At 31.3% G+C, this 27958-nt stretch overlaps 1 protein-coding gene across 2 annotated transcripts; it reads left to right on the top strand.

Annotated features, from left to right (window-relative positions):
* Positions 1–263: 263 nt before the first annotated feature.
* Positions 264–27744, top strand: LOC143256251 (flotillin-2-like). 2 transcript variants are annotated; one of them, XM_076513200.1, is made up of 10 exons: positions 264–438; positions 4134–4224; positions 6918–6999; positions 8688–8902; positions 10754–10986; positions 16478–16597; positions 18608–18822; positions 22423–22606; positions 22883–23023; positions 24874–27744. In XM_076513200.1, the coding sequence occupies exons 2-10, from the start codon at positions 4176–4178 to the stop codon at positions 24901–24903; spliced, it is 1269 nt and encodes a 422-aa protein (XP_076369315.1). In that variant the 5' UTR covers positions 264–438; positions 4134–4175; the 3' UTR covers positions 24904–27744. The 2 variants fall into 2 exon arrangements, with proteins under 2 accessions (XP_076369315.1, XP_076369316.1); XM_076513201.1 differs by having other exon boundaries at positions 3972–4224.
* Positions 27745–27958: the final 214 nt, after the last annotated feature.

Genomic DNA, 27958 nt, shown 5'->3' with positions numbered 1-27958 from the left:
TGAGCTCCTGAGGGCTACACAGATGAAAAACAATTAGATTACGTCTGAGTATGTTTTTTATTTTTTTTATATTGCCAACCCCACTAGTACAGTGGTAAGTCTACGGATTTACAACGTTAAATAAGGGGTTCGATTCCCCTCGGTGGGCTAAGCAGATAGCCTGATGTGGCTTTGCTATAAGATAAACACACACACACTTTTTAAATATTCAATGCTGTTTGGCCCTCTAGTGGTGAGTATGTTTAAAATCTTTGCAATTACTTGTGTTAATTTTAGTGACGGACGGAAGAGTAAAAAAATTTGTGGATGTTCAAATATTATTATTAGTAGTACCACATATGCAGAAAACTGGTGTTGTTTAAGATTTTAGTTTGCCGTATTTGAAGTCTTAGATGAAATCAGAAGTGAAAAAAGGAGATCTGTGACTAGAAGGAAGCGGTAAATACCAAAATTACCTTATGATATTGGCTCAACGTCGTACCATTAAAGTTTAAACTCACCCACTTGCTAGATTCATATAATATTAATAGTAGTGGTTCCTTACTAATGAGATATTAGTAATAATACTAATTTTATTTTGTTATGATTGTATTTGTATGATTAAGTAGCTATAAATATAATACACACAACTTAAGATAAATTCATCTTTAACGTAGAGTTATGATACTGATGGATAATAATTTAATGTAATGTTTACACATGAATATTTGTGTTTTTGTTGTACAAGTAATTTACAACCAGTAGTATTACGTAAATGATTCTACTGGAGCTTTTAATATAGCTAACTGTCGTTGGTATTTTACCACAAATATTAATATAACATTCCTAAATAGTATGAAGTAATGTTGAAACCTCTTTATGGGTGTAGGAAAGCATATTTGAGAAATATCTTAACCAGAATGATCTATCCTTCTAAGTTTCGTAAGTTTAATGTATCAAGAAAATAATTATTAAAAAAGTGTCGTGCCATGCATTTAATTTGACACCATTTGACTTACCAGAAACACCATAAGGAAACTCGTTTTTCAAAGTCTAAATTTGTATTATATCTTCATGATGAATGCCAGCTAATGTGTTTAATGAGGTTTATTGTTTTGTTTTAATCTTTCCTGTGTGTTTTTGTGGAAAAAATTAAAGATAACAGTTCTTTTTTTAGGATTGAAAATTGTTGGTTCTATGTAGAAATGAAGGCTGAAGAAGAACATGGCACAGAACGTAGAACATTGTCTATAAACAAGAACTTAAGTTCACAAGAAACAGTGTGTTAACATATCTGTTATATGTTTAGATGGTTCAAATTTTTTTTAATTGTAGTTGGTGAAAATATATTTTTTAAAAAACATTATGAAAAAATATGAACATTTATTGAAATGACTTTAGATGTATGCTAGTTTGAATATGACGAGTAATATTATCTTTTAGCTATCTTCATGTAAACAGAACAATTCAAAGAACAACACATCTACATCTTATAATGACAGATCATGTTTTGTTTTAAACTTTTTAACATGAAAAAAATTTTGAAGAATATTTGTTAGATCAGAGAAATATAACATTAATGGTAAGTTTGTATAAGCCTGTATCTACTGGTAGTGTTAGAGTCTTTCCTTTTGACTCTTCAGATTTGTTGTTTTGTTTTACTTGTGAAAGTTTGTGTTTGTTTCTATGGCAATACTTTAGAGTACTGCTGGAAAATTGTACTCTCTGTCTGAAACATCATTGAATTACTTTTGGGTTTTGAATATTATTGAAGAGCCAAACACCATTCAGAAATGAACATTGTTGTTCAGGTGAACCTGTTTTAGGTTTAATGACTTTTATTTATTAAAAAGACCAGTAGAACTAAACTTAAGCCATTGAAGCTGTTGCTAGTAGTAGGACAAATAGGATTTTAGGTTGTAACTACAGAAATATTAAATACAAGTCTGAAGAGGTTACAATTTCCTCTTATAGCTTACTGGCTGAGACTACATTAGGAATATTGTGTTCAGTCTTGGGCTCCTTACTTTAGGAAAGACATTGAACTGTTGGAAAGGGTTTGGAGGAGGGTTACCAGAATGGTATCTGGGATGGAGGGGTTGTCTTATAAGGAGAGATTAAGATTCTTAAAATTGTTTCCTCTTAGAAAAAGAAGAGTTGGAGGGGGTCTGATTGAATGTTCAAGATTTCAAAAGGAATTATTAATGTTCATGTATCAACATTCATCATATTGAACAGGGCAAATTATAGAACCATGGGACACAAATGTAGATTTAGGCACAGGTAGAAACTGGTTTTAGCTAAGACAATTTTATTTTTTAAATAGAGTGATTGGCCTATGGAGTTGGTTTTCAGATGCTGTACAGGCAGTAAATTTGAGTTAGTTTAAATGAAGCTTGATGTATGAATTATAATGACTTTATTTTATTTAATAGTTTCAGTTTGGCTGAGATGATGGAACAGTCAAAATAAACCAGTGGGTCTCTTGTTGTCTTTAAACATTATGCTATGTTAAGATATAGCTAAATGCACTGTCTTTATAACAAACATAAATATTTTCTGTGTACTATATAATCAGTGATTAATTTGAGAAGATTTTTAGGTGGTAAGAAACAGAGCCTTGTGGTTTTTATCTAGGAAACAGCTTTTGAAACAGATATTTAAAATAGAATTGTGACCAAACATTAAATTTATGTTTTTTCTCATTGATTAATTCTGTATCTTATAAAGTCTTTGTTAATCTTCACAGAACATAATATTATTTATAGATAAGTTCCATTTAATTTTTATGTAATCAGACATTTTTTTTTACCTTCATATATATAGCCAGCTCTGCATTTTCTTATTGTTATTTGTTGTATCATCATGGCATATATATCTACACACTGAACTAAGGATTGTATTTACAGTGATATGTATATCTGCACACTGAACTAAGGGTTGTATTTACAGTGATATATATATATCTACACACTGAACTAAGGATTGTATTTACATTGATATATATATATATCTACACACTGAACTAAGGGTTGTATTTACAGTGATATATATATATCTACACACTGAACTAAGGATTGTATTTACAGTGATATATATATATACACACTGAACTAAGGGTTGTATTTACAGTGATATATATATATATCTACACACTGAACTAAGAGTTGTATTTACAGTGATATGTATATCTACACACTGAACTAAGGGTTGTATTTACAGTGATATATATATATATATCTACACACTGAACTAAGGGTTGTATTTACAGTGATATATATATCTGCACACTGAACTAAGGATTGTATTTACAGTGATATGTATATCTACACACTGAACTAAGGGTTGTATTTACAGTGATATATATATCTGCACACTGAACTAAGGGTTGTATTTACAGTGATATATATATATATCTACACACTGTACTAAGGGTTGTATCATCATGCTATATATATCTGCACACTGAACTAAGGGTTGTACTTAGTGATATATACATCTGCACACTGAACTAAGGATTGTATTTACAGTGATATATATATCTGCACACTGAACTGAGGGTTGTATCATGCTATATATATCTGCACACTGAACTAAGGGTTGTACTTACAGTGATATATACATCTACACACTGAACTAAGGGTTGTATTTACAGTGATATGTATATCTACACACTGTACTAAGGGTTGTATCATGCTATATATATCTGCACACTGTACTAAGGGTTGTACTTACAGTGATATATACATCTGCACACTGAACTAAGGGTTGTATCATCATGCTATATATATCTGCACACTGAACTAAGGGTTGTACTTACAGTGATATATACATCTGCACACTGAACTAAGGGTTGTACTTACAGTGATATATACATCTGCACACTGAACTAAGGGTTGTACTTAGTGATATATACATCTGCACACTGAACTAAGGATTGTATTTACAGTGATATATACATATGCACACTGAACTAAGGATTGTATTTACAGTGATGGTGATGTTTGAAGGAGGGGAGGAAGAACTACCTCATTGAAATCTGTCTGTGGAAACCTATTTCGCTTTGCTGTTATAAAAAGATTTCACGATCACAGACTTGAGTGGACTTTTGGTGTTAAAAGTTTTTTATACAATAATTTTTGTCTGTCTGATAGATAAAGCCAACTGAAAAGATGCGTTAACTCTTTAGTTACGTCATGGGCAACATTCACACTGTTGGACCAAACGAAGTTCTCTTTGTCTCTGGTATGTAAATGCTTCTTAAGTTTTTAAGTTAAGATATATACAAGTCATAATTGTAATGAGTGTACAGAATATTGTGAAGTAACTTATTGTAATCTATTCTTGTAACTGTAACTTTTCAACATTATTAAAACTTGGGTTAAATACATTTTGACGTATAGAACCTCTCAAAAAAGAATGAAATTTATTTGTTGAAACTTTCACAAGCCATATATTAATGAATATTTTAATACTTTATTCAGCTAAATAACATCTTCATTCGTAACTTTATGTGTAGAGTTAGGCAACTAGTGGTTTTACTGACTGACTGAAAACAGAGTTATGCCTAAAGAAACAAACAATTTATAATGTTGAAACTTGGGTTTCAGTACAATAAAAAGAATACAGAAAGTCCATTGTGTAACTTTGTGTCTAACACCATGAAAACATGATGGCAGTATATCAGTGACTTTAATAGTTTGAATAACCAGAAACAGTAGTAATTAGAAACCCTAACTTATATTGATTAATTATTTTCATGAAGTGAGACACAACGATTAACGTGAATGGCTTTGAATTAATTGAAAATAATAAAGAATCATAATGATGATATTTGATTACTGAAAAGTTAGAATAATTAAAAATATTAAAAAATCCAAAACACTAGTTTATTTTTGTGAAATTGTTTCATCTGTACTTTTGATAATTACTCTGCTCTACTTATGCGTAGAACAGTAAAAAATTGATATAAACGTGTGATCAGAGCAAGTTAGAAACTTAGATCAACCTGGTAACGAGTATAGCTAATTACAGTTACATTATGTAGATTCTTATTTATAACAATTAGAATGCATTGTGTCATCAATTTGGTACCCCTTACCCTTAATGATATATTCATCCATATACCCAATAATATGTCATGAGGTTTGTCTACCTTAGGAGATTCAGACTATTTCTAAATTTATATAATGAGCTACTAATGCAAACCTTTTGTGATTAAAGTATAATGATATAAAGTAACAAAACTAGATATATGAAATGGTGAAATAAAAAACTGTTATTGAAGGTTACAATAATGAAAGCACAGAGCACACCTTACCTACAGAATGTATATACCCTAACGTCTTAATGTCAAGTACTGTCATATATTTAATTTATTGCTACTATAGTGTGTTGTCTACACTTTTCCTTTCATCAATACCCTTTTAACTAATTTTTTAACAATTGGTGTTTATTATAAGTAACATTTTTAAAGTTATACAAAATACCTTTATAGAATACGATGAATTCCAACAATCAAAACCAGCACAGTTATAATGTAAGTATAAGGTATTATTTTGGAACACACAACTTGTTAAATTATTATTATTTACTGAACAAAACAAAAAGGGTAGATATAAATCATTTAACAATAAATTATGTTCTAGTGAATTATTAAAACAGTGATGATGGTATATTTGTAGACTGCACACTATAGGGGCACCAAAGTAAGTTATGGTATTTTACTTTAAATGCCTTTATCAGCTTCTTGTCATTCCTCAGACCTACTTTTCTCCACCTCATTAGCCCAATATTTCCAAAATATATTGTTGGCCAGAGAATGGATTAAACAAAATAGGCTTTTAGTTGTTTTTTTAGAATGGGTACAGGATAACTGACCAATGAACTAGTTGGACTTCATGACTTTATGTTATCTTTCCAATATGTTGTGATGTTATAATGCGTTTATAATTTTCCAAAATATTTTGGGAATTTGAACGATTTATCTTCCAGAAGCTTGGGCTGTGATCATGGATTTGTTTTAATAGTTAAAAATCTGAAAAATATTTTGAAGGATGCTTGTTTTCATAGATACATATTTTTGCACTCCCATGTGTTAATAGTATGAAATAGGGTATCCATTTATTGTTATATGTTAATAGTTTGTTCAGAGGGTTCATTGTTATGGAAATGAAAGTAATAGTGTTGGTATATTTTCTATGAAGTGAATGATTAACATTTGTGATAAAAATCATGTTAAATTGGAGATACATTTTAATTTGTTCATTAAATTCAACACAATGATTAAAAGGGATATTTTTCATATTTCTTTAAACTTCTAATTAATATTTTGCTTTTAATTGCTGTGTGGTCATTTAGATTAACAATATCTTTAAGGACATTCAAAATTATAGTTGGTGATTTATACATAATACAGATTTATTTTTATCAAACAATGACTTTTTTTAAAATTTAGTCTAAAGTTTTGAAATTCTATCAAGATAACACCAATAGCTGTAAGTAATCTATAAGTGTTGAATGTACCCAAGGGGGCATGATGTCAGTATAGTACGATAGACAGATATAGTTTATCGTTCACATCAGTGAGAATCACTCCTTTTCTAAGTGATTACGTGTAGTTTTCTTTCTTATGGTGAACTTTGAAAATCTGGTGTTAAATAACAAAACTTCTGTGATGGGACAAAAAGCCTGCTACATTATTTATTTAAAGGCCTTGAAGTGCAGATGTGTCATTGGAGAATTGTGAGTTACCACTGAAAGAATGTATAGACTGTGATGTTTAAAGTTAATAAATCTGTATGGTTTTCAGATGTCTGTTTTATGTTAACCTGTGTGCATCTCAGAATATGATTAATGTATCTTTTGATAAGCTACACTTCTCATTTTCTTTAATAAACAGAATTATAGTAAGATTTGATCAATATTTTCTTCTATAGGAGGATGGTCAAACTCTTCAAGAAAGAAGAAGGTTGTTGGAGGGTATGCCTGGGCCTGGTGGCTGGTTAGTGACGTACAGAGGTAAAACAAACAATTATTAAGTAAAATGTGAAGTCCAGTAGTTTTTATAGGTTTTACCAAAAGTTTTTATTTTGTGACTCTACGCAGTAAAGACAAGGACAGGAAATATGAATTCATCATATGTCCACTAATGATTTCCATGTGGATAGGTTTGACTGTATAGTGACCACAAGTAACAAATTTGTTTTGAATGGATGTGTGCTGTGAAAAGGTTAGGCAGACCTAATGTTCAGTACACTATATGGAATCACCACAGACTGATTGGACAAGTAACGTACACAGGCCACGAAGAAAAGAGCTTGCAAAAAAAGATTAGTTACAGCTCTGGATTGCAATAGTAATGGTTTAACAAAAAACTTGATAATCATGTAAGAGATGCCATTCAGTCCATTGTAGTCGAACTTTTAAAAGCTAGTTACTCTTCATTTAATAGTTATATGGGATGTCTTACAACCAGGACTCACATTTCTTTTATTTTGATGGCTACAAGAAAAATATCCATATTTTGCCTACTTCTATGCTAGGTTAACTGGGTGTGTTATTAGTTAGATTGATGCAATATATGTCTTTTATCATTTGATTTCTAATATGAGGTCTGGTCCTATCATTTTAGTGTTATTCCATTTTGGTGTATGGACGTCTCTGAAAAGATGGACTACAGCAGATGTATCAGTATTACAGAATTTCATGTGGCTGTTACCCTCTTCAATTCTAAATTTTAGTCTTGTTTTATCTTCAATCTGTTACAATCCACATTCACAGAGGATACTAGAAACAAGACGTTGTTTAATGGGTACTTTGTGCTCTGACTGAATCATGTTCTGTTGTGGCATCAGAATATTTTCATGATGTTATGTACTTTATGCATCCTCTGTATGTTCTCAGAGAAATCTTTGACAAAGAAAAATATCTGTATGTTTGTAGTTTTCTTTCTTGTTATTCTTGTGTTTAATTATCACAATTTTTTCCACGTGTATTGAGAATTCAGTATATAATTTGAAAACAACAACTAATAACTATACATAGGTGATCGTATAATCAACAGTTGCTAATTGTTTTGGTTTTACACTGTCAAACCTATCCACACAGAAATCATTAGTTCATGTATGGTGAATTCATGTTTTCTGTCCTTGTTTTTAGGTAAATCATATCAAGTGATGTGTCGATACAATTGTAGATTGTCGATACAATTGTCGATAGCTTCAAGGTAAAATACTTGTACCCTATTGCCACACCTGTAGTTTAAACCATGTAGTCTTCACCAGAATCTAATGTTAGTCCTTTGATTGTAACATCAACCATACTTCTCGTATCATTTCACTGATTTAAATACTCTTTGATATGTTCAGATTTCATTACTGTAGCTGCATGTGATTCTTAAATATTTTTTGTCACTTTTAAGGTTTTAAAAGAGAGTTGATAGATATTCATTCAATGTTGTAGCAAAACCTAATTAGAACAGGACATAGATTAGAATAATTATTATTTTTTAAAATTTGGATCTCATGATTTATAAATATAACAGTCTTGTTCATGTTTATCTCATGTTTATATACAAAAAAACTTCTGTAGAAATTATTTACAGTGTACGTGTTATTTTGAAAAGTTACATCAAAGTTTTAATTCTTTATTATAGAGGTGGTATGTTTGGCACATGTTTGTATGGCTTGCTGTTATATATTATCCAGGTTAAGTTTGGAAGTCATGACTGTTCATCCTTCCTGTCAAGGAGTAGAAACTGCTCAGGGGGTTTCTCTTAATGTCACTGGCATTGCTCAATGTAAAGTATTAAAAGACGAGGCATTTCTCGACATAGCAGCCGAGCAGTTCTTGGGTAAAAGAACGGATCAAATTAAGAATGTCATAGAACAAACTCTAGAGGGACATTTACGTGCTATCTTAGGTTTGTCTTTTATGGTTATCAGTACGTTACTATATTGAGTAAAACTGTTAAATGTATGAATAATTGAATAAAAAAAGACCATAAATATTTATTGATAAATTATTAATTGACCAAATGAGTAACTGAACTGAAGTCAGTGTGAAATGTAATACCAAATTAAACACCTGTTGTATAGTCCAAATTCTGGTATGTTTTTTCATAAAAATCAATATGAAATATAAAACTAAATTACACCTGTGTTCTTTAGTTTCTTCTGTGTGATATTAAACATTATGTAATACTTCTGTGTGATATTAAACATTATGTAATACTTCTGTGTGATATTAAACATTATGTAATACTTCTGTGTGATATTAAACATTATGTAATATTTCTGTGTGATATTAAACATTACGTAATACTTCTGTGTGATATTAAACATTACGTAATACTTCTGTGTGATATTAAACATTACGTAATACTTCTGTGTGATATTAAACATTACGTAATACTTCTGTGTGATATTAAACATTATGTAATACTTTTGAAATGTACTTACAGATCAGAGTGATGATATGTAAAAAACAAACTTGCTGGAGGTTAAAAACAACTTATAAGAAAATTAAAAAAACAATTATAACAGGAACTATACTCGGAATAATAATTTGTATTGAATCTTTGTAAAAATGAACTGGAATGTTAAATAGTTTTATTTGTTTTAAACAAACCTGATTTTTGTTGTGTTAATTTTTACCACCAAACTGTTTTTTCTTTTTTTATCATTTCAGGCGTTGTTTGTGTCTTCCTAACACTAATAGATCTGAAGTTCTTATGTAATTTTTAATGGATCAGAATGTATAATGTTTAGAATATTTTGGGATAAGCCAACATTCTATGTCAAGTTCAATTTCTACATAGGTAACTGAAAACATGCTGTTGTTCTGTGACCATAAACATTTGCTTTAGTGCATTCTCTTAGATACTTTTTAAAATGTGATATTTATATCAAGGAGAGCTACAAATGATAAAGGCCTGGCATGGACAGATGGTTAAGGCACTTGACTTGTAATCTGAGGGTCGTGGGTTTGAAACCCTGTCACACCAAACATGCTTGCCCTTTCAGCTATGGGGGCTTTATAATGTGATGGTCAGTTCCACTGTTTGTTGGTAAAAGAGTAGCCATGGACTTGGTAGTGATGACTAGTTGCCTTCCCTCTAGTCTTACGCTGCTAAATTAGGGAAGGCTAGCGCAGATAGCCCTCATGTAGCTTTGCATGAGATTCAGAACAAACCAAACCTAGGAAGAAGATGGACAACAAAAATGTTGTGTAACTGAACTTTTGTAGATTATTAAGGAAGTAATCTTTTCATTGTCTTAAAACATTGAATGTTTAAAGAAACAGTTCCATAAAATATCTTACAAAACAGTATCAGTTTGTGGTTTGTAACCTTCTTGAAAACGTTTACAGTTTGTGATAGTTGAAGTCTAGTCTTTAAAATTCCATCTGAGTTTTCACAATATTTAACTCTTCACCAATTTTGTATGAAAATTCTGTTTTATACTTTTATTTTATGAAATTAAACTCGCTAACCCTAATGAGTAAAATAAGTAAACTTTGGATTGTTATAAGATGATATACACATTTACACCTATATTTTTGTTAAACACTTGTACTAAATTTCAAGCACTTTTTTGTTGGACTATTCTGACTGTAGAAGGTTTTTTTTTTTTTAATTTACTTCTATTGACAAACCTTGTGTTTGTGTCTTAATAGCTTCTGTGAAAATAGGTCATAAATTTCTCTTCACAACCAGTTGTCTTTATTTTTAAAGTTGCTTTTAATTACCTTCTTCTCACCATTATCCTTGAAGGAACATTAACTGTAGAAGAGATAGTCAAGGACAGAGACCAGTTTGCATCCTTGGTTCGAGAAGTAGCGTCACCTGATGTTGGTCGGATGGGAATAGAGATTCTCAGCTTTACCATTAAAGATGTGATTGACAATGTTGAATATCTCGCGTCTTTGGGCCGAGCTCGAACTGCTGACGTAAAACGAGATGCGAATATTGGAGTAGCACAGGCTGAAAGAGATGCTGGCATTAGTGTAAGGTTAGATTAGTGGATGTATTTCTTGAAAGGTTGAATGTCAAAGCAGATAGCCTAAACGTAACTTAAAACCTATAAAAATTGTCATTTGTAGTGATATATGTATGTAAATTGTCCTAAATAAGCAAAAACTAAGTTTAAGAATATAATACATTTGAAATTATGAAAGGGGGAAAAAATTCTTTGATCAAAATTATTTCATTGTCCCAAGTATCCTGGATGTTGAACCCCGGTCTGAAAATCCTGTTACGTTTAGAAGTAAAAATTGGATAAGCATCATTTTCTTGTAATTTAAGTGTTCAAAATATTGATTTTTAATATAATATTTATTTTTTCCAGTGTTTACTGTCTGATTTGTAAAGAATTATATCAGATATGATTACTAAATGAACTAGGAAGTGAGTTCTGATGGTTAAAATATGAATTTTCTAGAATTTTTTTCCTTGTGATTCTGAATATTAATATTTAGTTTTGAAATAAATCTTTTTTTCATATATGCTATTAAGTGAAGTATTTAAATTGGAAACTAGACTAATAATTACTGATTTATATCAAATATGAATCTACCAACATCAATATAAAAGTTTTAGATGGTAAAACATTTTTTTGGAAATTCTTAAACTGAAAAAGGTACAAAGAAGAGTAATAAAAACAGACATTTGTTTTTAAATTTGTTGTTCAGCAAAAAATAAGAACAAAATCTTTCATAATTTTTTAAATGTAGTTTGTTTACTAACTTTAAGACACTTAGAAATGTTAATATGACACATCTGTTGTGTGGTTTGTGTTATTGTATTGAGCAAAAGCTTGAAATAATTTGAAGGTGAGGATGAATGTTTTGTAGATTTTATTTTTCTATTTGGTTAGAGATGAGTAATTTAATCAATGTAATCAGTCACCTATCAATAATAATTTCATCAATTAGTTTCATGTAACCTGATTAATTAATCTAAATTAGTGTTTTTATTATTATTTCAGCAATTTGATTAATCAAAATTATGATTAACTTCATTATAATTACAATCATCAACTGATCAGAATTGGGGGCCAAAACTAAAATCTAGAGCTCAGTTCCCCATGGTGGACACAGTAGATAACCCAATGTGATTGCAAAGCTTTCCTACAATGTTTTTATTGTGAAACTGGAATTTTTTTTATTTCAGAAATTCCACTTGCATTTTTTTATCACTAGGTTAGTTTAAAAAAACAGCTTTTAGTTTAGCAGAACAAAATTGGAAGAAAGCCAAATTATTAAACTCTTAACCAGAATATTTTATTTGATGCATGTGATAATTTTTAATCCCATTTCCATATAAAATATATACATATACAATATATATATTTTTAAGACATCCTCTTCAAGGTGATATTCTTTGCTCATTCAAGCACTCACTTAGGCCTATAAGACCTAATTCTTTTCTCTTGAAAAATGATGACTTAAGAAGGATCTGATTGGGGTGTTTAAGACTATAAAGGGGATCTATAACGTGTATGCAAAAACGGCTCGTTTGGGTTGAGAAAATATTTTACGTAGAAGAGCGAACGATGTTTTGACCTTATTTGGTCATTGTCAGGTTCACAAATATTTTCTCAACCCAAACGAGCCATTTTTGCATATATATTTCTCTACAAGTGGGTTTTCTTGGCATCACTGGATCTATAATGTATTGATGCATTATATTTTTGTTTGTCATACTTAAAAGGGAGAATAGTAGGATTATCGAACACATATATAAATTGTGGGAGGGTAGGAGTTGTCTTCAGCTAAGACAGTTGCATTTTTCTAACAGGCCTTTGGAATGGTTGCTTATGGATGTTTTTGTTCCTGACTTTTCATTGAGAAAACCAAGAATTGGCAATTGGTAATCAATTTATTCTGTCTCAGCTGCTTCCTATCACTACTCAAGTTCACCATACAGTCTATTCTCACCTTGGCATAGATGTTTTCTTCAGGGTTGTGGATGACAATAATGGATGTCTTCAATGCTTGCCTACATTTACTTGTATAACGTCAGTCTTGTCCTCATATTTTGTTTGACCATCTAGGGGTGGCTTATCAATTTTGGACCCTCTCCTTTGGACTTGTTTCCTTATGGGTTTTGTCAAGTAGTCAGGGCTTTTGCCCAGAATTTGCTTGCTCTGGGGCTTCAATTTCATTATTACATGAATGACTAGCTTCTTCTTATTCATTCTCAACAGGAATTAGTCAACCATACTCAGTAACTCTTTTTTTTTTTTTTTTTTGGCAGCTTAGATGAGGTGGTTGATCAAACTGGAGAAGTCCTTGCTCAGATTCACTCAATATCTTATCCATTTGGTGGTCTTGTTTGACATTCATATCAGTCAAACCCAGCCTTCTCCTTTACAACTTCAGTGGAATGTTTGATTCACCATGCCCTTTGTCAATTACTGCTTCCAAGGTTATATTGTTATTTGGAATGTGGTCTTCAGTGAAATCTCTAGTCCATCTTGGTCATGCTCACATGCAATTTCTTCAGTGAGCACTTCATGAAGAATGGAACCTTGCTTGGTATCTTCTTTCCACTCCCATTTCTTTTTCTTCTTCCCTGAGAGCTGATCTTCTTTGATGGCTGGACAAGGCCCTTATGTCAATGGCTGTGCCTCATTCTCTCCCCCATGTCCAGATCTACAGGGCTGGGGGTATGGGGTAATCACAATGAAGCTTCAAAAAGTGGTTTGAATATCAATGTTCATGAACTGTTAGCCATATGTCAGACATTGCATCACTTCCTTTTCACCCGACATTGTCTGGTGATGGTTCATTAGGACAATCATATGGTAGCACATAACACACACCATGGAGACCCTGGTCCAGAGATCTCTGTTTTTCAGATATTATATCTCTTATTCTGGGCCCATGCAGATCACATTTGCCTTATTGCTTGTCATTTATCAGTGCTTTCAAGCTGGTTGTGAATTATCTTTTGGATTCTGACTGGATATATCCAACGGAGTGGGTATTAATTAGATCCTTTTGTTTTTGGTTATTTTTGCCTTCAGTGTGGTGTTCACCATATAGATGTCTTTACTATGGGTCTCAACACCAAATTACCTCTGTTTTAGTCATCTATAACTCATTTACAGGCTCTGGTAGTCAATACCTCCAGCCAGGGTTGATCACAAAAGAATCTTTGTCTACTCACCCATCCCATTAACCCTTTTGCTATGGGTCAGGGATCAAAGGTCATGTCATTGCATTTGTTGACTTGCATTCAAAATTTTATTGAACCATTATTTTATGAACTTATGTCACTAAGTTTGTAATCAAATTGTAGATTATAATTCAAATTTAATATTATGTATGAGTTAATTTCTTAATGTAAAAGTAAATATTAAAAGAACACACCTTTAATATAGGTTTTAGTGAGTCACATAGTATACTGAATGCAGCACTGTTTAAAATAAGATGTTTCTGATGTCAAAATATTAAGGCAATAGTTTTGTACAAATAAGGAACTCAAATTACTAATACTAACAAGCTAGAAATAAAATAAGAACCTTGTATCTTTTTATTTTGATTAGATATGACTTATGTACTGAATCGAACACAGTAACTTTATAGACCTCTTTCTATTTTAGGAAACAGTCCCTTATATATACTTATTTCACTATATATTGCATGTGAATAACCAATTGATAGGTTAAAATGTCCCGTAATAGATTTTTCAATGATTTTAATCTGTGAAAAGGATACCATGTTCTTACAAAACAAAACTTCAAGAAGGTAGGATGTGTCTTTAGTTTGCTCGAAGTTTTATATTTTGTAAACCTAAATACATCATAGTTACTAAGCTTAATAAGTTATAGTGTAATTCTATGGTATCAGTATAATTATTTATGATTTTTTGGTTATTCAACTGCGTACATAAAAACCTAAAACAAATTGTTGTTTGATATCTTCCACGTGTGAAAATTTAAAAGCTTAACAACATATGTAGTGCAGCAACCAAGTTTGAAGATCATAGCTTGAAGAAATAATTGTTTGCTTTATTTCTTTATATACTGTTCTGTATTTTTAGAAAAATAAGTTTAATAATTTATTTCAAAATAGTAATAATCTTTTTACGTATATAAGGTATAATAATTGAAATGTGTCTTTATGTTACAAAGTGCTAATTCACTAAAATACACTTAAGAGAGGGAAGACTAAAGGTTAGTTTTATATTGTTGAATGCCTTGTGGATGTAGATGATGCAATATCTTTCTATTTGAAACAACCAATACAATGGAGTGAGATGTCAGAAGGTAGTACATTCTTTCAACGGGAGCCTGTATCCTACTTTTGCATGGATATTGGTATCCCACGAGAAGGTTTTGTATGCAGCTGACTTACTGAGTATGGTTTTCCCATGTTCTAGCATCTTTACACACAGGTGTGCATTACCCAAACTTCTCATTGTGATATTGAGTTACAGTATCTTTCTCAAGTTAGGATCGCTTTCCTCTCATAGCCTATTCCATTCTCTACCCTCATATCTTGCACATTCCACAAAAGGGTCAGGAGTATACCTGGCTTATAAGTGGTGCAGCTCCCCTTTTCTGATCTTCAGATCTGAATCTTTCATTTTCAGGGTTATTTTTCAGATGCTTTTAGAGAGTACTTTTGTTTTTCCCTGATGCTGGTCTTTTCCCCTTCTCAGTGGGGGATTCTAGCTAATTTTCTGAGAGGAGGGACGTACCATATCAAAAGTTATAATTTTGTTATACTGAAAATGTATTTCAGATAGGTACTTCCCACCCTTCTTCTCTACTTTCATGCAGTGCTATGCATATACAATAAGCTCAACAGGTCCATCACAGTGTGTTATGACAGAGGACATATACAATAAGCTGAACAGATCCATCACAGTGTGTTATGACAGAGGACATATACAATAAGCTGAACAGATCCGTCACAGTATGTTATGACAGAGGACATATACAATAAGCTCAACAGATCCATCACAGTGTCTTATGACAGAGGACATATACAATAAGTTGAACAGATCCATCACAGTGTGTTATGACAGAGGACATATACAATAAGCTCAACAGATCCATCACAGTGTGTTATGACAGAGGACATATACAATAAGTTCAACAGATCCATCTTTCCTTACATCATAAACTCCAATATGTACTCTGTGGTTGACAGAGAATGTACACTTCATAGCAGTGTGGATCACAGTGTGTTATGACAGAGGACATATACTTTGTAGCAGCATGGACCATACCATGAAACGACAGAAGACATACACCCTGTGAGTAGCACTTCTTCCAATCATAAGAACAGGATTGCTGATGGAGTGAATCCTCAAGAGGCAAAATATATAATTCTAGGTAGTTCCAATCTAACCCCTGCCTAAAACTGTTTGTTTGACATAAAGATTCTGTTAATTGTTTCTAAGTGTTAATTGATATGTATATCTGTAATTTAGCATGTAAATCAGTTGTGAATGAACTGTCAGTATAGCTGTTTGTATTTACAGGAAGCAGAGTGTGAAAAGTTGGCCATGGATGCAAAATATTCAGCTAATACAAAGATTGAAAATTCAAGTCGTCTTTTCCAGCTGCAGAAAAGCAAGTTTGATGCAGAGGTTAATACGAAAGTAAGTACAAGTTTTCGGAACATTTTGGAGTCTTTGTCCCACATAGAACGTTTATAGTTGTCCTGTATGTTTTGTTTGATGTTGTATAAAATCGTATTTAAAGTATTGTAGTTTGCTCACACATATGACTTAAGTACCGTATTTTTAAAGCCCAACAAATGTATGTCTGTTATCACAAAATAGTTTTCTGTTTTCAAAAGGAAATGAACTGTTGTTTCTATGATAAGGTGAACTTGACTGTGGTAGCACACCATATTCTCGTAGGGTTTAAGGACCAAGTCATTGCATTCATCTGTGTTGAGTGAGCATGGTTCAGTGGTTATCATTCTGAACTTTGGAGTTGAAGTGTGGTTACTTATCACCACTAAAACCAAACCACACTTTGGGGCTATGAGTGCACTGTAAAAGTGAAGTCCAAATCCAACTCTTTGGTCTGATGGGAGTAATCGAAGAGTTGATGGTCTGGAGTAGCTGTCCTTTCCTCTAACTTATCAATTAGAGATGATTAGATTATACAACTTTTCACACAGAAGGCAGACATACACCACAGTTCACAATATTTATAAGATAGATAGCTCCCTTGTGGCTATCCACAAAAAGAAAACGAATAAACATCTCGCATCAGCCACCGGTGACATCTTATAAATATTGTGAACTGTGGTGTCTGTCTGCCTTCTGTGTGAAAAGTTGTATACACTGGCAAGTTTCAACATTTACTTTTAAAATGATGGAAGAACAGACATGATTAATGTTGATGTAAATTTTACTTTGAAAGCAGGATATTCTACACTAAGCCATTAGTAATTATTTACATTTCAATATGATGAAACATTAATAAAAATATAGAAATGCTCAACAATTACTTTTCATAGAGGGCAGTATAAGTAACTTGGTGCTTTGGCTCTGAGTGATACAAAGAGTGTGAAATAATTAACCTTTTTAAAGTCCATAAAATAATATAAATTGATAGATTAACATAAACTAGTCCTGAATACCTTTACTTGTAACATATAATTTAAGGACAAGAGGAGATCTTGTGATCCATCTAGATTATTCTATTCTTTAAATTAGACAATAAAATAAAAAGTGTAAAACATCAAATCCTTATAATACAAGTATTGATCAAGCTTTCTCTTTAACTTCCATAAATTTATTGCATTCACAACATGCACCCAATCCAAATGCAAACTGCCCTGTTAGAGAAATGAATCTTAGATAAAGATCACCTCTACTTTAGCAAAATTTACATTTTCACTTCCTGTTCTTATCATTAAATACAAAAACGGAGATTCATCAAAGCTATTAATTCCTTTAACAAACACATCTAATTCTACTTTTATTAAGAGAAAACGGCATCAGGAACCTTTCCCTGGCTTTGTATGACAACCAGTTGTTTTCTTAACAAGCTGTTAATTAAATGTAATTATCTTCTTTGATCTTGTTTCCATCTACCTACTGTTCAAAATAATGAACATTACCTAAATCTTCATTAGTAAAACTGAATACAAAGCACAAGTTCATACTCAGCTATCTCTTAATTATCAGACTGTATTATCCATCAAAGGCACTACTCTAATTCTAATATTTTGTTTACCCTTAATGTATTTAAGTAAAGTATGTTTAAAAACAAATTATCCACTTAAGTGTTTGAGTATTTTCTTAACATTTAAATTTTGACTAATTTGAATACCCTCCGATTTATGTACTTTTGTAATTTGACCTCCCCCAACCAATCTCCACGTAGTACAATATTGTCTGAGGGCTTACAGTATTAAAAAACCAGTTTTCAATACCCATGGTGGGCACAGCAAGAAAATAGCCCATTGTTTAGTTTTTTTGCTTAACTCCAAAGAATCAGACAAACAAAAATGTAATTTGAATTTTTTTTTTGTCTTTAGCAAAATGCTATTTTTGTACTATAGAAAATTGCAAATTTAAATTTGGTTGCATTATGTTTCTTATGAATTTTTATTGTTGTCAAAAACTTCGAAACTTGTGCTTTTCTCATAGAAAGCTGAAGCACAGTTGGCTTACGAGCTTCAGGCAGCCAGGATGAAACAAAAGATTAGGAACGAGGAAATAGAGATTGAAGTTGTCGAGAGACGAAAGCAGATTGACGTTGAAGAGAAAGAAATAGTCAGAAAAGATAAAGAGCTTACAGCTACAGTGAGGTTGACAGCAGAGGCAGAAGCCTATAATGTAGAAAAATTGGCTGAAGGAAAACGGTCAGTATATGATGGGAATTTTTTTAAGGAAAATAATTAGAACGTGGTTGGAATGTTTATAAAGAATATGACTAGTAAACGGTTTATAAGAGTTTGACTTGTAAACGGTTTATAAGAGTTTGACTAGTAAACGGTTTATAAGAATTTGACTTGTAAACGGTTTATAAGAGTTTGACTAGTAAACGGTTTATAAGGGTTTGACTAGTAAATGGTTTATAAGGGTTTGACTAGTAAACGGTTTATAAGGGTTTGACTAGTAAACGGTTTATAAGAGTTTGACTAGTAAACAGTTTATAAGAGTTTGACTAGTAAACAGTTTATAAGAGTTTGACTTGTAAACGGTTTATAAGAGTTTGACTTGTAAACGGTTTATAAGAGTTTGACTAGTAAACGGTTTATAAGAGTTTGACTAGTAAACGGTTTATAAGGGTTTGACTAGTAAACGGTTTATAAGAGTTTGACTAGTAAACGGTTTATAAGAGTTTGACTAGTAAACGGTTTATAAGAGTTTGACTAGTAAACGGTTTATAAGAGTTTGATGAGATGATTGGTAGATGGTTATCAGTTTTGTTGGGGAAAATTCTTGTTACATAATTGATAGGTTTCTGAGAAAAAGCAGGCAGATAATTTGGAGGTTTATACAAGATGGTCGATGTATAGTTGGTTTTTAAAGATAAACAGTTGGTATATAATTGATAAGTTTCTAAGAATGTAGTAAACAGGTAATTAGAAAGCTTTTACAAGATGGTTTGTACATGATAAATTTAATTACATTATATTACTGTTAAGTTTTTGTGGTACTAATAATAGTATGCCATATAACATTTTATTAAGCCTGTAATATACGTATTGAGATACCTTGTAAGTCTGTCAGTTAAATATTTTGTAGTTGCAAATTTATCTTGTTCCAGAAGTCTTTGCTTAAATAACATTGTCCATACATGATGTGTAGGTAGTTTAATGAGAAGGTGATGTTGATTTCCATGTGAATTTGGAGTCCATCCTGCTATACAGACTCTGCAGCTTTTAACAGAGATTCACATTATCACACTAAAATGTCTTTTAGTAAATATAATAGGTTTGTGTGTAGTTTCTTACAACATTTTGATGCTATTACTTTGCTTGGGACAATGGTGATTTTATTTCATGTGACTATGTTGTATAATTATTGATGGTATAGTTTTCAAAGGAATTTAACCATACTTTCTGAGCATATTTCTTAGACTGTGAACTTTGCATAAAGGGTAAGATCAACTATCAATTTCACAGAAGTTTAATGTCATTTTAACTTTAAATTATAATCTTTGTTTTTAGCTACTTTTGAGTCCTAGTTAAGCATTAAGGTAAAAATGGTTGTTAATATCATCCAGTGGCTGATTGGTTTTTATTAATTTATTGCACACCCCAGTTTTTTATAAATCATTTATTTATTTGCTTGTTTAGAATTAAGCACAAAGCTACACAGTGGGCTATCTGTGCTGTGCCCACCACGGGTATTGAAATTCGGTTTTTAGCGATGTGAGTCTGCAGACATACTGCTATGCCACTAGGGGGCAAATCATATATTATTAATTGAGCGTAAAGATTGAGATGATTTGATAACAAATAGTTATTGAATAGTTAGTTATAAAGGCAATGGATACTTTGTTGCATAAAGAAGAGAGAGTGGTCATCATCTGGTTCCTAAGGTTGTTGGGAAATATTGAGCCATAAAGTATGTCTGAATTCATTTTACAGGTCTGTGTTTAACTTTTTAATTATAGTCGAATATAACAGTCTGTTCTTAATATGCAGCAGAAAATGGTCATTTGCAAGTTTGTGCTGCTGCATGTGTATGCATGCATAGCAATGGCCAAAACAATTGGATAACACTGACACAATTGTTAACTGGCCTTTGAATGGAACAGTTTGAATGTTTGATACTATGGTGTGCTCTTGGCCAGTCATAGGAAAGTATTTATGATAGTGGTTAATGTGTAAGAAACACATTCTGATCATAAATCTGAGTTTTATGCTCTTCTAAACCAATCCGGTTTGATCCGGATCGGGGAATGATCCGGAAACCCAATCACACACATGTTCATCCCCATAGACAATTAATTCTCTCGTGCACAGTACTTGAATATATGAAAATTGATATTTACCCTTAAGATAATGCATGCATTTGTATATATGATTGTTTTGTTCTATTGCCTTCATACATGTTATATGTTTCAGTTTTGTTACATTATAATTATACCATCAATGTCAACCAAGCATGTAAGAATACTTGATTAAGAATACCTATAAATAGATTCACTCTGAGGTTAGCATGGTCACAACCATGTGGGATTTCTTACAATAGATACTGGAGGCTTTGGAATTTAGGGGCTTCCCATGTACCTGCTGGTCGAACGAGGTATTGATTTGTTCATCTATTGGAAACTTTCAAAAACTGTCTTGATTTTGATAATGTAAGAGTCAGAATGTATAAAATATTTAGTATAGGTCTTAATTCATTGTTTCTATCTTGCCATGGTCCCATGGTGAATTAGTATGTCTGTTAAGCTGTAATTTCATGTTCGTACCAGTAACGATATGGCATTTGCGTACAGTTGTTTTTTATAGGCCTGTAAATCAAATATGTGTGTGTGTTTACTTCTATGAACTTTGGCAATGTTGCTAAACTTGTTGCTTCTTGTTTGTTACAGTTTCACGGTGTGGACGGTATAAATGTTGTTCGTCACATTAAATTATATTTAAACATCAGTGATCATTGTGTGGATTCATATGGGGCAACACTCATAGATTTGTTTTACCTCAAATTTGAGTTTACTGATTAGTTTTAGATTTTACCAGTTTTGAGAAAAGGCTAAGAAAAATTTAAGAACAGTTGCCAAAGTCCTGAAAAGGGCATGTATTTTTATATTTGTATAGCTAACCTTTATTAAGAAACAGTTGTCAAAGTCCTGAAAAGGACGTGTATTTTTATACTTGTGTAGCTAACCTTTGTTGAGAAACAACCTCTGTGGTAAAGATGTACACAGAGGTTAGGGTGAAAGGGAGATAATATTTAATTATTTTTGTCAGGTTTTAACAATCAGCAATATTTAACTGCTAGCTATGTATAAAATTTAATGGAGCTTGGATGTTAAACTAGTGCTTTTCGATTTATGGCCATACCTTTGTTAAAGGGTAGGTAGTCAAATAAATATTTATTTGTCAAAGTAACATTTTTTTTCGTTAAAAACTTAAAGAAATGATGACCATATATTCTGTCTTAGTTAGATTTTGATTATGTTTATAACATAAGCTTTACAGAAACAATAATAAACACACTTTTTCTTTGTATTAAATTAAAGGTAACTAATGTCATTTCAAGACAACAAACAAGTTGAATAATATTTTTATTTTTGTCAAGTTCGGCCCATAATTTTATTTCTATTCCATATATTGAGGTTTCATAAATGGCCGTCAAATTACTGTTATTTTTGTGATATTTGTATTTGGTAAAATTTCATTTTTTCATAAAATGAAACATGATTTACTGTTCAACTTAAACCAATGTGTCAGTGACACTAACAGGTTGAAAATGTAACTACTAATATGTCCTTTCTGCAGCGTGCAAACGGTTGAAGCTGCTCGTGCAGAAGCAGAAAGCATCAAGGTGGTTGGAGCTGCAGAAGCTTATGCTATTGAAAGAATAGGAAAAGCAGAAGCTGATAGAATGAAGATGAGAGCATCAGCATATAAACTGTTTGGTAACGCTGCTGTTCTGAGTCGAGTCCTAGAGGTTCTTCCAAAGGTTTGTCAGTATTCTCTGTCCATATTTATCTTGGATGAGGAAATGTTTAACGAGTGGCTTTTTGAGGTAATTTTAAAACCCATAAATAAAAGATAGTGTTGAGTTAATTTAGTTTAAGTGGTTTATCTGATGGCTTTTGATACTGTAGTGAAACGTTTATTGTTTCTGTTTTTAGACACAGATTACTAAATACTTTGTCAAAAATATCTCAGATTAACCTTTTCTTTAACATATGTATCAGACAAACTGAGTATACTTTGATCTTTACCACTTTAGATTGCAGCCGAAGTATCTGCGCCACTGGGTAAAACAGATGATATTGTTCTGATTGGAGAAGGAGATCAGCCTGCCTATGGTGCTCTGATGAGTCAGGTTAGGCCTAATATACATGCCCTGACTGATGTGGATCTCCAGAAGGTATTTTCCAAGTTCTTTCATCATATTAATGTGATGTGGCACAGTGTGGTTATTACAATGCTTGGTTAGCAATTTGTGGTTAATGGGTAAAAGTTTTGTTGCCAAATGTGCTTGTATTTTCAACTGTGGGTGTGTTATAATATGACAGTTCCTCCAAATTTTAACTGGAGAAGAGCATCTCACTACTTTGTCAGTGGATAACATTGACTAGCTGTTTTATTTCTAGTCCATCACTCCAAAATTAGGAACAGCTAATGCTAATCTTTGAATAGCTTTGTGTAAAATTTATCAAAACAAGGATAAAAATAACAAACAACAAGCTCTGTATGACCTATTGGGGTTGTGGAAGTAAACCTAGTTTATGATTGTATTATGCATTTTAAAAGTATATTTGAAAGTATTTGTTATTTTCATATTATTTTACTTTGAAAATATGCTGCTGCTTATAAAACAAAAATAGTGTCAAATTATCAATAATTTATTATTGTTTCTAAAGTTTAGCATTTTAATTACAATTTCTTGGTGAAATATTAAAATTAAGTTAGAAATACCATACCAGTCCCCAGAAATATTATACTTACTGAGTACAATTATTTATGAAGCAGGAACTTATCATATATGGTATTCAGTTGATACAGGGGTTGAAGAAACATTACATATGAAACATTGAGCATCTCATGTCAACATGATAATTGTCTGGATTGATATTTTATAATCTGTATTTTTCTTATGGAACACAACTTAAGGTTTCAAAACATATGAAAAGCAAAACCTATGAATTTTTCCAGCTTTTATTTTGTGCAAACATTCAAATAATATGTTAAAATGTGACTTCGAAAATGTAAGTAATTTTTTTAATATAATATGCGGGTTTGGTACTGTTATTGAAGCATTAAAGGTACAAGCAGTGTATTTTGGTGTCTTTTATTTGTTTGTCTGGTTATTTGCTTTCATGCATATTGAGAAGTAAACTCTTAGATATTTTACATTTATAAGTTAAAGCAGTGAATATTGTTTCAAACATTCATAAATTGGTTTTAAAATTTGGAACTTTTAATTCTACCAAAACAAAAATTTAAATTATAAATGTTTAACGTTTTCTTTAAGTAAAGAAAGTTTAGAAATGGATTGTAATTTATCTCAAAAGTTTAAGTAGCCTTTGTGCTATCAGTGTGAAGAGATTGTTTAAGTTATCATTTTGGTTTGCTTACACATCCTTATCAGATGGTAGACTTGTGACATCAAAGGATTTTAACATCGGAAACCTTGTCTCTAAACACACCTTTAGTAGTTGAGCAAAATGAGAGAGATTTTCGGAGAAATTCTTTATGTATTGTTGAGGTTCATTTGAATCCACAAATGTTACTTGAAATGATCTGCTGTTGAACTGGAGAGTTGTGAAGTTACTTGTAACTATGTGGGTTCAAGTGAATCCCATTTGTGTGTGAAGTATTTGTTTGAATTCTTGTTTCTGGATGTGATTGTACTTAATTATATTTGAAATTATCTTAAAATATATTTCTAAACAAGTCAATGAAATCTGCTACGTTTCTTCTGTTCTACAAATATTGCATCAGACATACTTGTATAGCTCCAATTAAATTGAAGTGGTGTAAACAGACAAGTATAAGAGAGAGTGTTCTGTGTATCGTTATAATATATTCTTTATTTCCTTAAAATAATATGTTATTTTAAATTTATCCCCTGTGTACATTGCTTTAAAAAAACTTGCTGTTTATGACAGCAGGAATACTAATGTTTGATTCTATTTTTCATTATTACCAAACTCGGTACTATTGTAGCGTACTGTCCATATAGATTTCAATGATCCCTGTTTGTATTTCTTACAGGTAGTTGTTGAAGTTCCTGGGGCCAAGTAGAAATTTCTTGGAAGTTTGAAACATCTAAAAGTTCTTATTATTGTGCTTGACTATTTAGCAAACAGTGAATTTCTTCTTTCAGCTCTTTAATACCAAAAAGTGTTTGGTCCTGTTAAGCTTGCTTAAAATATGTAGTTCTTCTTTTAGTTTGAAGATAAAATAATAAGTTCACATTCTATTATTATCTTCAGTGCAGTTTTCATTAAGTATTACTTGCACAGTGTTAATAATTTGAAAACTGCAAGCAGTGAGTTACTCTTTACTTTAGTGTAGTTCTAGGAAAGCATATCTGGAGTTTAGTATTTCCAGGAACGTAATATTTGGAACAGTCTATCAACAAGCAGTATCTCGGTTGGTTTTTATAATTGAAAATGTTTTGTTCTGTATTTCTCAGTGTTTCATTATGTTTATGTTGAGTTAAACAGTTCGTATTTTCATGTAACATAGCCATTAGTTCATAATGAAAATTTATTAAAAAGTTTGAGTATGTACCCACTTATAAAAAGTGATTGGGTGACACCGAGGTCCATCCCATATTCACTACGTCATTAAGTTATGTGCTGGTCACTTCCTAAGCTTGCTCACTAATACTGAAGTTGGTTTATTACTAGGTCTGTCACTGTTAAAGTTTGTAAGAATGTAATTATTTAAAAATGGAGTTCTATATTATTGGGCTTGTACTTCTGATAACTCGCACTAGAGAGCACCTGTCATGGAGTACTAGTGTAAGTTGAGGTTGTGGTTCATGTGTCATGACAGCAGAATATTACTTCTTTAAAAGATTGTTTACAGATATTCAAGGTTTTATTTATTTCTGTTTCCTTCAGTCATATCCATATTAAAAAAATGACTAATTTTGAATTATGAATTGTGTTGGTTACTAGTTATCCACTTTTAGTGGTGATTATCATAAGCTAACATCATAAACAGGCTTTGCCAAGTATGACGTTAGTCCTAGCTTTCTGTGATATTGTTAGAGACTAGAACAGCCTACTTTAGATACAGTCTGCACGAGTTGACTGTTGAATTAAAAATGTCTAATGGATAAAATGTAAAGTTTAATAAACCTGTTGGCTTCCATTTAATGTTAATATTAAATGAAATGAAAAACTACACTGAAGATGATTCATTATAAAGCCAAAGCTATTCTAAAGATGTGTTTTATTATTAAGCCAAAGCTGTTTTAAAGCCGTGTTTTATTATTAAGCCAAAGCTGTTTTAAAGGCGTGTTTTAATATGAGCTCAAAGCTGTTCTAAAGATGTGTTTCATTATGAACCCAAGGCTATTTTAAAGATGTGTTTCTTTATAATAAAAATTTGTTTAGTAAAGCTTTCAAAGTAATGAGTTGTGAGATGCATCATTCAGTTTAGGCCTTCTTGCACTTCTAAATTGTTTTACTTTGTTGATGCTTTCGTGGGATAAATGTTGTGAAACTCAGCAGTAGTTAGGACATTTTTGTTTTTGGTTACCCTGACATCTAGTGGCCCTTTTTGTGGTTGATTACCCTAACTTCTAATGGACATTTTTATAGTATTTTCTTTCTTACTGTAATATTCTTCCTTTGGTTCTTCCAATGAGGAATGTTTAGTGAAAGTGAAAGATTATAGAAGAAAGATATTTATATCACGTATTTAGTTTTCCTTTTATTTGTTTTTCAAATGTTCTCAAAATGTTAAATAATGCCAGATCTATTTTATTTCATAATATTTCAGTGGTGCATTTGTTGTATAATTTAAAAAGCATTTGGTTATCAGTGTTTTTGTCATGGTAGTTCATTCCTGTTTTGTGTTGTTTTGAATCATGTTCATGATGTCATTTTAATTTTTGCAGTGTGAATGTACAATGTAACATTAATTATTTTAATTTTGTCTTCTATAGATCTTACTTTATTATCAGTTTGAGGTGTAGATTTGATGTATTTGCAATCATAAGCTACTTTTTAACTATTATTGTGGTTTTATTAATAGTTTTTCTCAATGATTGTAGGCTTGATTGTTGTATGTAACTTTACAAAGTATTCAAGACCATTTTCTTCTTCACTTAAGAAAGGTAACAGACTGTGAAATCATGCTTGTCAGAAAGCATACCTTACTCATTAATTTATCTTCTACTGTCTAAGCAAACTAATATATTTGAACAGTGGCAAGTTTATCAGTATATTTCTGATCTATTTGTTGAATTGTGGAAAGTTTTTATCACTCTTTTGTCACACTAAATTTTGTGTAATTCTGGTCATTTTGTGTTTTTTGTAATATTGTAAGGATCAACAGTGAATCGTGGTTTATTTTATGAGTATTTATTTGGTCTCAACATTTTGTGTAATTCAGTTCTGGTGATTATATGCAATCAAAGTTTGGTTGGTACACTTAACAACGTAGTTAAATTATTTATCATATCTTCTTTTTTTAATTTTTAAAAATTTGTAATTGATGTGGTTGAGTTTATTGATATTTGGTCTAACTAGGGTTTATTTACTGAAATATTTGGTTTAACTAAGGTTTATTTACTGAAATATTTGGTCTAACTTTGGTTTATTTACTGAAATATTTGGTCTATTTTTGGTTTATTTACTGAAATATTTGGTCTAACTTTGGTTTATTTACTGAAATATTTGGTTTAACTTGTATTTATTTACTGAAATATTTGTCTAACTAGGGTTTATTTACTGAAATATTTGGTCTAACTTGGGTTTATTTACTGAAATATTTGGTTTAACTAAGGTTTATTTACTGAAATATTTGGTCTAACTTTGGTTTATTTACTGAAATATTTGGTCTAACTAGGGTTTATTTACTGAAATATTTGGTCTAACTTTGGTTTATTTACTGAAATATTTGGTCTATTTACTGAAATATTTGGTTAACTATTTACTGAAATATTTGGTCTAACTTTGGTTTATTTACTGAAATATTTGGTCTAACTTTGGTTTATTTACTGAAATATTTGGTCTAACTAGGGTTTATTTACTGAAATATTTGGTCTAACTTGGGTTTATTTACTGAAATATTTGGTTTAACTAAGGTTTATTTACTGAAATATTTGGTCTAACTTTGG

Source organism: Tachypleus tridentatus, chromosome 7 (assembly GCF_004210375.1).
Source record: "Tachypleus tridentatus isolate NWPU-2018 chromosome 7, ASM421037v1, whole genome shotgun sequence".
In the NCBI taxonomy this organism is placed as follows: domain Eukaryota; kingdom Metazoa; phylum Arthropoda; class Merostomata; order Xiphosura; family Limulidae; genus Tachypleus; species Tachypleus tridentatus.
This window is presented reverse-complemented; position numbering and strand designations above follow the sequence as displayed.